General features: G+C 30.2%; 1 protein-coding gene across 1 annotated transcript in view; it reads left to right on the forward strand.

Annotated features, from left to right (window-relative positions):
- Positions 1 to 11,191, forward strand: part of Nhe1 (Na[+]/H[+] hydrogen exchanger 1) — a 134,957-nt gene that overhangs the window by 115,328 nt on the left and 8,438 nt on the right. Inside the window, exons 13-15 of the mRNA XM_085825100.1 lie at positions 237 to 379; positions 4,670 to 4,750; positions 11,086 to 11,190. Coding sequence (XP_085681226.1) covers positions 237 to 379; positions 4,670 to 4,750; positions 11,086 to 11,190 — 329 coding nt within the window. The remainder of the gene's footprint in view (positions 1 to 236; positions 380 to 4,669; positions 4,751 to 11,085; position 11,191) is intronic.

Consider the following 11,191-nt stretch of genomic DNA (forward strand, 5'->3'; position numbering starts at 1 on the left):
GAAAATTAAATTTCTTCATCATGTAAGCCACATATTTTAAATTAATTTATTCTTTTATATTTTATCTAATATTTAAAAAAAAAAAAAAAAAAAAAAAAAAAAAAAACGAATGCCCTGTTATCAATAGAAGAAATATTTCTTCGAGTTTGAATGTTACCATAATGTTCAGCTGCATACAGTTTACAGTATACTCTTACTGTGCTATTTAATTGTGAAAATTATTATTTTCTTTTCAGGTTTAAGAGGTGCCATTTCATATGCCTTAGCTTTACATTTAGAATTTGAGGATGAGAAAAGACATGTTATTGTTACCACAACCTTGATCATTGTTTTATTCACAACACTGATACTAGGAGGATCAACAATGCCTTTAATGAAAGTATGTAATCCCTTAAGAAACTTTTTACATTATTTATGAAATTTGTTTTAGTTGAAAATTCAAATTATTTATTTGTTATATAATACACCCAAGTTTTTATTTTATTTCATATTTCTTTTTGTTACAATATATGCACTTTTTAGCAGAGTGAATAATCATTTTTGTCTAGATATAAGATAGCATCATGCATAAGATTATCCTGGTATATAATAATGTTTCAAAATAAAATACAGTAGTTGAGAATATCATTAGATCAGTTGAAGTGCTTATTTCATATAGTTATTTATTATAATGGGCACATAGTATAATTTTGTTCATGACACAGTATAATTATAATAAACTATTTTTGAAAGGCAGCATGTATCGTGGCCAAAATCAAAGTACGATAAAATCAAAAACATGTTGCAAATGCTGAGCAACAAACAGAGGTAATTTAATTATTCAAGCTTGAAAGTAAACTCCTAGATTTAACCAAATATATATATATATATATAACTCTCTTTCTTCATTATGAAGAAGTTGGACTGGTCAGAGGGAGTTTTCTCTTCTCCCTCTAAGTTTTGAAGTTAGAGTCTATTGCTGTTGGTGGTAAAATGAAAAAAGACAACTGACTATGCAATGACTACTAAATGTCATAAGGATATGTGATCATCCCCAAGCTACACTGCTGGCCATTAAAATTGCAACCAGGAAAGAATGATCTGACAAATGTGAAAATCACACGAAAGGAAGAAGTTGGGATATGCAAATGATTAGTATTTCTGTGCATTTCGACGACACAGGGGGAGAAATGACATCTGAAACACTGCATAAAAGAAAAGCTGTGTAATGGATTTCTTATTCGGAAAGTGCTTTGTAAGATTGGAGTTTGCTCAGGATATCATGTTATGCCTTGAATAAGAAAAGGTAATGTTTATCAAGTTTCAAAATTCGATAGAGGCAGGATCGTTGCCTATCAAAAGTGTAGATCTGTGATATTGCCAGTCACACTGTTTGACACCCTTAATGCTATGTTTGCTTAATACTATGTTTTAAATGTACAACGTGCTTGAAAATGTAAAACGTACAATTACTAATAGTAATATCACTTTTCGATGTAAGATATCTTTATATTGCCATATATTATGTATAATAAGCATTGGTATTGCAAGAATCCATAACATCTGTCTTCCACCATCTGCACCTGTTTGGCAATGTTGTTTTACTGGACAGTTGCGGGATCCGGACAATACCCAAATAGTTAATGAAAGCTGTTCAGGTGTCCGAACCCTGCTCTCATCTGTTACCTATGATTAGAGGAAATTTTCTTCCATGTTACAAAAGTGGTGCTCAACATGGAGCCATTTATACTATTGCATTCCTTGATGGTGTCTGAGTTCTTTTCAGATTTTGTGTCAAAAACTTGCTGAATTGTATACTAAATGTGAAGATTCCAAACTTTGGTTTATGTAGCACACCTCTGTTCAACAAATAATTTGTTGAGTCATCATTATGGGAGAAAGTACTGCTCCATATTACAAAGGTAATTAAATGGTCTAAATAATATAGTGTTCTATGCTGTGAGTTTATAAGATCTTAATAACTGTACGGTAAAGTACGGTAAAGAGTAAAGTACGGTAAAGAGTTATAAATAGCTCAAGGAGAAAAACATAAGTAAACATAAGTCATCCTTAACATATGAAGAACATTGCAGTTCACCAGAATCACTTGTATTATTAGCTATGTCTAAAGAAAGCAGCATTCAGTGTGCAGAAGTTCAGTATAATTTCACTACGGTGAATTGAACTATTCAACTAAATGGACTAACTGATCCGTGACTCCAGTGTAGCCAATATATATACACTATATATATATATACAGGGTGTTTCAGCACAGCAATTGCAAACCTTCAGGAGAGAGAAAGTATATGTAGATCGTGGAAAACATGTAGTAATGCATGGTCGGAAACGCTTTCTCCTTGACATGGTAGTGACGACACAAAACACAAGAAAGGGAGGACATGAACAGGGCAAGAAAACATATTTATTATGCTTAGTGCAGCTAAAATGTTGGGAATGCTAAATTTTAGCATACATTAACAATCGTGAATATGTATGCAACATATACTCAACATTGGATTGGCAGGGGTGGTCTGGTGCATTGGCCAGCAAGATCTCCAGGCCTCATCTGCATTAACTACTTCCTCTTTAGGATGTGTCAAGACACTCATGTACGAAAACCCATTAATAGTATTGAGGAACTTGTTGCAACGCATTGTGGAAGCTGCTGGGGGAAGTCTGAGACACACCTGATGTTTTCTAGAACATCAGATCTTCCATGCACTGGAGATGTGAATTTTGCATCACAGTTTGAGTTCGTAATTTCAGACACCTTCTTTGAGGATGATTGTTGTTTGTTCTTATTTCTTGTTTTCTGTTGTACTAAGCATAATGTTTTCTCACCCTGTTCTGTCTTTTCTTTCTTCTGTTTTGTGTTGTCGCTACCATGGCAAGAAAGCATTTCTGATCATGTTTTGCTGTGTGATTTTTCTTTCATATAGGTATACAGTCAAAAGTGGTTAATCCGGACTCGTAGGGATGAGATTCCGGATTATTGATTTTCCGGATTATATATCATCAGTTTAAATCTGGTAAGATGGCATGCAGAAATTATAAAATTAAAAATATGAAACTGTAATTTATGAAATAAAGAACAATTATGATCTAAAGGGCATCAAAATTTACAAAAAGAAAAAGTTTAATATTTATTTGTTTACTTTATTAAACATTTCTTTCAATGTAAGTTGTTTAAGTTGCTTCGTTTCATGTGATAATGCTTTCTCTTTAATTCTATTAAACAGACATAATTTCTTGTTTAGTTACAAAGTTCCGCTGTTCAAGTCCTATAATTGCTGTGTCGAGAATACCGACTAATTTGTCAATCGAAATTTTTTCGTTTTCAATAACCTTTGTGTCACTTCTTCACTATCGGAAGCGAATTATAATGACGAGGAACTTGATTTAAATCATATCAAAGACGGAGTACATCGAGATGAAATACTACATTTAGTAAGGAATTATAAGCCAAATAAAATAAAAACATCTGCCCTGAAGATAAGGATAGTGCTGACAGGTCAACTTCCAATTCATTGCGTGCAGCATCGTTTCCCTCCCCCTGCAGAGCAGCGTGAAATTGATAAACATATTTCGGAATGATTAGATAATCAAAGGATATGCCTATATCCATTTTTTGCAGCAATTCCACTTTCTGTTTAATGGACTTTGAAACATACTTTCACTTTGTAGATCCTTTACATATTAGTAAATATATATTGGAAATTCTATTTGACATAATTGAAAGTTCATGCTTACTTTTATAAAATTGTTCTAACAGTCTGCAAAAAATAATAAGCCGGTTCCAATTCGAAGATTAAGGAACAATGCAATCTGCTACATTAACTGAATTAGATAATTTTAGCTTAGCTTATACCGTCCATTATACATTAAACGTGCATGCATAAACGTATTATGTGCATGCACACACACATATTTGCAGCCGTAAAGGTCTGCACGCGCACACGTAAGCGCTAACGCAACGCATGCGCAGAAAGTTTGTAGCTTTGAGGTCCGGATTATGGGTGTCCAAATTAACGACTTTTGACTGTACTTTAACTCTCCTGAAAGTTTGTAAATGCTTGTGCTGAAATACCCTGTGTATAAACATCATATAATGCATGAAATTAATGCTTGCAAATATATTAAGTGGCTGCACTTGATTAATGCAGTATAATTATTAAATAAAAATATACTAAAGAAATAAATTATTGAATAAAAATATTTCATACTGTAAAAATATATAAATGTCAAGATGCAAATCAAACATGTGAAATATTTACATAAATTTGTGATACTACTTTGAGGTAAAACGTAAGTAAATGTGCTTTCTTTTAAATAAATGAAAATTTTTGCAAATTAGAGTGTAAATGATGAATTGTGGTAGTGAATGAATTTTTTAAATTTTGGACTGCATATATTAGATGAATTTACTTTATGCAGAACAATATTTTAAGTAATAAACATTTTCTTATGTTTGCACCATTTCTCCATTTCTACCAGATAAAAAGTATCAGAAAATCTAAAATTAGTTTACTTAAATTTTGAATTGGAGGACTGAAGTTATTTTTCTCATTTTAAGATTAGAATTTTATGAGGAGCACACACTTTTTTTTTATGTTCATCCCATTTATAGTAGCAGAATTATAAATAACATGTTTTATTTTTTTGTTGCAGTAATAAAACTCTCTTATTATAGTTTCTTAAAGCAGGAAAAAAGCCAAGGAGAAAAAGAAAAGGACAAGACACTGAAATATCTCTAAGTAAAACAAAAGAAATGGTTAGTATTTGAAAATTTAAGTAGTTCTAAATATTGCTGTGAAAACTAATCTAATAAAATGAGCTATATGAATTGTTTAGTTCCACATAGCATGTAAGAATTATGTTATATGAATTGTTTGTATATACTTGTGTAGTCAATACAGCAATAAGGTTTTCACTTTCTAACAAATTCTTGATCACTAGCATATAACTTTTAATTTCTCTGACAATTTTACATTCATGGCTAGACTAAGTTTCTGATGCCTTGGTCTACAAAGCCCAAGCTTAGGTTTCCAGATTTTAGTTGGCCTCAGAATACCAATATTATGCCTTATAAACCTGTTTTTCAATCTTCAAAGCAAGAAAAATATTAGGTTGTAATATAATTCGTCCCTTAAAATTATTTATTTTTTATCTCAGAAATAACTAATTATGTATATATGTACCATTTTGATCAATAAACTTCTTTCTTGGAATTTGAAGATTACTCTGTAATAAAGTTCTGGGGACGTCTTAGCAATGACTTTTTATTCGATTGTGCTGTCAGGAGCTCAAATGTGAAAAATTTACTCCAGTAGGGCGATATACTACCTCTAAGTATTTGCCTCGAACTCAGTCTCATCTTCTAACTGCATTATCTGACAACTTAGTCTCTCATCTGGGTTTTTGTGTATAATTTTTGTATTATTATTTATGGCAGTTTTTTTATTTATAGTTAATTGTGATTTCTTCTGATGAGACAGTTCTTTTCCATTATTAACCATCAACATCATCTTCAATGAATTCCTCTGGATAGATTTGTGTTTACTTTTCATAAATTTTTTGTGGAAATTTATGAACTTAATGAAATTTGACCTTGTAAGCCTTTTTATTCTTCCTTTTCGTTTTTTTTTAAGGTATTATAATTATGTAAATACCTTAAAATATTTTAAACCCTTTATAAAAATATGTATTATTTATAACTAATACTGAAAATACTATTTTACCTTATCAAGCACCAGTTCCAAGCATATTTAAGTTTATTAAGCAGTTAAGTTCAATAGATTACAATTTGTGTACTGCAGATTGTGATAAACATTTTAAACTTTTATAGTAAAATAATAACTAACAATTTAAATCCATTAATTAATCCTAAAATAATAATTAAAAATTGATGCTAAAATGAAACTGTTATGTACTTTTAAAATTTATATTTTTATAAAAATATTTTTAAAACTATGTGTTTGGAAAAATTTTAAATTTTATTATTTTTCTAGCCGTGTTTGTTTTGTATTGTTCATTAAAAGTTTTTCAGTTGTACTCTCAGTTTTGTGAAATTGTTGGTAGCTTTTTTGATCAGTGTGTTTCAATTCAAGATTTTTTCTTAGAATTTGTGGTACTTTGCTAAATTTGATTGTTTGCTGGCACATCATCATTTTCTTCTGTATCACTTTAACTGTCAGTTTACATAAAAGCACATATTTGTAAACACTTTTTAAGTGTGGTTTGAAAGATTGACAATGTGTTATGACTGTAATATGCTTGGCCTGTAAGAGATACTGATTTTGTTATATCTTTTGAAATGCTTACATTTTCAGAAGACTGAATTATGAATTATGTTATCATTGAATTGTTTTCTGTAATGAGATTTGAAAGATTTTATAATACCTTGAATAAAATCTTTCAAATCTCATTACCTAAAGGCTGAATGTTAGAATTGTATTTTCAGGCAAAAACACAGATATTTTTCAGATATAGATAAGAGGTGTGTGTGCTGGATAATTTATCTAGTCAGTAAAATCATTTTTTCTTTATTCATTTTGGTGTCCCATTAAAGAAAAAGGGGGTGGAAGTAAAAATACTACTTATCAATCAGTTTTTGTTGCCATGGTAACTAGAGGTAAATTCTAAACTAGAAATTGTCATGGAAACTAGAAACTGCTGTGGTAAATTAGAGGTCTATTAAACATTAAGGTTTTCTGCTTCTATTAATTACCAGTGTTGTCTTCTTAATTGTTGGGTCCATATTGCATGTCAATAACACTAACTCTTTCCTTCAGTTTCTTAAACCATCTGCTTGTTTACTTTTAAACATTAATGTTCTGTCAATGTTATAACATTAATGTTTTATAACACAACTCAGTTGTATTATAAATTTCTTGTGGCTTGTATTCATTTTACTATCCATGCAAAATGCCATTTATCTAGTTATCAGCCACATATGCCTCTTCCTTCTCACCATACGTTTTCTGATGAACAATGTTATTTTTCTCTTTCTAATTTGTGAGCCATCCATCAATTGTACATCATCCTAGCATAAGTAGAATTTCACAGCTTTTATAATGAAAATATATCTAGAAATAAAAACTTTTTTGGAATGGTTTCATGCATGAAACCATTCCAAGAAATATAGTGTTTATAATATCTTTTGATTTTTTATCTTTTTTGAGACAACTACAATTTTTATTAGTTTTTTATCAATTATAATTCTTCGTTGGTTTTTCATCAAAACATAATTATTTCTTTGCATAAATTGCATAATGCTGTTTGGGAAATTCTGATTTTAACTGCACTTACCAAGAAAAATCAAGATTTTTTAACAGTTCATCCTTTAATTCAGCCTTAAATCTTTTTACTTAAGCATTTTAAAATGTTACAAGTTAAGACCATAACAAATTAAAAAAATGCTTCTTCCTGAGATTTATTCAGTTTTATACCTCAGTTTCTATCCAGTGGAATATTTGAACTTTGTCATTTAAGGTTGATCTCCCACTTTTAGGATTACAGAAATATCAGTGTTTTCTTTGCTTTCTTTTAAAACCTACAATTACTACTCCCATTCCTCTCAAAAATTGTTAAGGTAAAATATTGCTAGGAAGCATTTCATGAACTTTCTTGAGAACTCTTTGTTAAAATGTGTGTATCGCAAAAAGAAGATTTTAAGCATGGAACATCAAAAGATGAGATACAAAAGTATAACTTTCACCTCCTGTTAGCTGGTATCTGAGTTTTATAAATGGCACACCTGAGTTTAATTAGTGGTATTTTTCCTATTGATTAGTATAAAATTTGTTTTATTCCTGGAAGTTTGAACATATTGAGCAGCTGATTTTATTAACCAGTGAGTTGTGGCAGGTGCTGCATATTGAATTACTGTAATATTCTTAAAAAAAGAGAAATTCAAGAGATTATTTAATTTTATTTGTTGTTACAATTTTCATATCTTTTTAACCTTTCAGTCAACCTATGGTTTGTCTTTGAAAAGCTCAAGTTTCCAAAATGCTGTAAAAAGATATTTTCATGGCTGTAATTCCAAAATGCCAGTAGTATTTTATACAGGGACTCCTATCTCTTCTATTAAACATCCTAAATCGTTTGGACACATTTTAAGATGCACATTGACATTAAGATGCATTTGAAGTGCACATGTATCTTAAAAAAATGCATATACACTTCTAAATAATCTAATAATATAAATATTCTAGTACATTCATATGTTGCCTGGCCAGATAACAAGTTAAGAATAACATTAAATGCAACATTTACTATAACATTCTGTAGTAGAGGGCATCACTATTATTTTCAGTACAGTATAGAAATACTAGCCAATTGTACAACCAGTCATTAAAAATATGCAATAGTTAATAAAGAAAAAATATATAATGAGTTTAATGTGTCCATCTAGTGTAATTTCATGGGTTCAGGTAGTAATTAATAGTAACAAAGAACTGCATTTATTGCTTTTAAATCACTTAGTTTGTTAATCAGTAACACAGAGAATGTTTGAAATATTTGTTGTTCTATCTGTTATTGAAACACTTGTACATTTGTTAACAATAACAGATAGAATATTTGTTAAATTAAAAAAAATAAATATTTTATGCTTAACTAAGCAACAGCACAGCGGCAAATGGAAGATAAAAATATATTATTTTGGGCAGTGGCAACACATTTCTTTAAAACACCTAACTTGTTTAAATTTAAAAGACAAATATCATATGCCATGCCAAGCGACAATACATTTCTTTTCAATTGCAAAGTTTCTAATCAAATTTCAAACATCATTACCTTATGTTTTGTACAGTGGCAAGAGGTAGCTTTTTAATCGGCATATTTTTAATTAAAAATTCATTAAAGTCACACAAAATATGAAATACATCAAAAAAATTTTGAAATTCAAAATTCTGGCTTTGAGATGTATAGGTTTGTGTGGAGGACTACTTGTATTCAAAATTTGTTGCCACTATTTTTCTGCAGTGTGAGGAACATACATGCATACAAGAACTGTTTAAAAAAAGGGGGGACCAAGATTTTGCTATTCTTACATTGTTACTAATTTTATAAACTTTCAACCAGTATCCCTTTCAAAGTGCTTCCTTGCAGTGTCAATATGCCATTTCCATAATTTCTTCCACTTTTGGAATGCCTGCTGGAAATAATTTCTTCAATGGCATGCAGTACTCATGTGACATTTTTAAAAATTTTCTCTGTAGACTGAAAATGATGACCTTTCAGAGGGGTTTTAATTTTGGGAAAGAGAAGTAAATCTGCTGGGACTTGAGTCCGGAGAATAAGATGAGTGGTGTACAACAGAAGTTCAGTGTTTAATCAGATAACTGTCAACAAGGAGCTGTGCATGAGTTGGAGCACTGTCATGATGTAACATCAACAACTGATTTCCTTCACAGTTCAGGTCTCTTCCTTCACACAGCATCTATCAATTGTGTTAGAATTCTCTAGTAGATAGATCTCCTTGTACTGTCTTAGCTCATGGTACAAATTCATAGTGTACACTGAACATGTTGGTGTTGTGATCCAAATTCTGGATCTTTGGTAACCAAATCTTTTGCCTTTTTTAAAATATTGAAACCAGTCATAAGACTGTATTCAGCTCATGTAGCTACCTTTGTGTGTTTGGTTAAGCATTTGGAATGTTTCCATGAAACGTTTTCTTGCTTTTATGCACCTTCAATTTCATTTTTGTTTTTTTCCCTAGTCCAACGAGCAGCTTATGCATGATCTCACTCATATGGTAATTAGTCAACAGCAAAGGCTTAAATTGAAGCCCAGTAAAAGGCAACATGTTATCAAGTATGCCACTGGATGTGCATAGTGGCCACAGCATGCCATCTGCAGTTATTGGCATAAAATTCAAAACTTCGGTGCACTTTTTTAACAGTCCTCATATATACAGATGGACAGATTTTTCATTATTTAATATTAGTTATAAAAAGAAAAAATATACAATGATTTTAATGCTTAGTATATAAGTTAATTAAATTAAATTGCTTAGTATATAAATTAATAATAGAACAAATTTGAAAAAAAAAAAAAAAAAAAAATAAAGATCTCCTGCTTCCAAATGGTAAGAAACTGGTGCATGAAAAATAAAAATATTTTATATTGGACAGTAATGACACATTTCTTTTCACTTTTTGAGTTTTCTGATTAAATTTGAAACGTAAATATGTTTTGCTGAGTTGCAACACAAAGCTTTTACATCACAATTTTTAGTTAAAAATTTTCTGAAATTCGCACAAAATATGAAATAAAGAAATAATGATAAAATAGAATAAAATTTGAAATTTAGCCTTTGAAGTGCCCTTGTTCTGATGTTCAAAATTTGGTGGCTTTTGCAAAAAACTGCAGTCACGTTTCTACAATGCGGTTAAATTTGAGGGGAAAAAATACATTGCCTTTGTTCAGTGGTAACATACTTCTTGAATATCGCTGAGTTTTCTAATTAAATTTGAAACATAAATATCTCGCACAGATTATATTTTATGCAGAGTGAATATATTATTTATAAAGCTTTGAATCGAAAGTTTCTTAAATTCACATAAAATATTAAATAAACAATAAAACAAAAATTTTATATTTGGCCATTGTGCTGCACATGTTTGCTTGGAGGGCAATGTGTATTCAAAAGCTGGTGGCTGCAGGTGCTGCTATTTTCCCAGAGTGCAATTTGTGTATAAAATTAATATGTAAATTCATTTTCTTCATTATTTAATAATAGAGTTAAATGAGAATTGACAGAATGTGATATCAAGACATGAAGCAAGTATTTGGCTTAGCAGTATTGCGTCTCACTTGCTCAGTGCGGGATTGCTATAAAATTTTGATTTGGAAATAAAATATCTGTGAAACAGAATAAAGTGCAATGTATCTGTACTTTTACTGTAAGTATTTGTTTATATATAATAGAAGAATGTTGGGAATAGAAAAGGAGGTTGTTAAATTTAATGTGTTCCTTTAGTTAATGATTCTCTAGCCTGATTAACTTAATACTTAGTCTGATTAAGTTAATAGTAAGTTTACCATTAACTTAACATTTTAATGTTTTTTAATTAAATCTCTTTCTTCTGTTTACAGGGTAAGACTATTGATGCTGAACACCTCTCAGAATTAACAGAAGAGGAATATGAAGTGAACTTCATGAAAAGTAATCTTAAGGGTTTTGTTAAATTAGATGTCAAAT

The sequence above is a fragment of the Stegodyphus dumicola genome, chromosome 10, assembly GCF_044657685.1.
Source record: "Stegodyphus dumicola isolate Sdum_Otavi_A_Nest chromosome 10, ASM4465768v1".
In the NCBI taxonomy this organism is placed as follows: Eukaryota; Metazoa; Arthropoda; class Arachnida; order Araneae; family Eresidae; genus Stegodyphus; species Stegodyphus dumicola.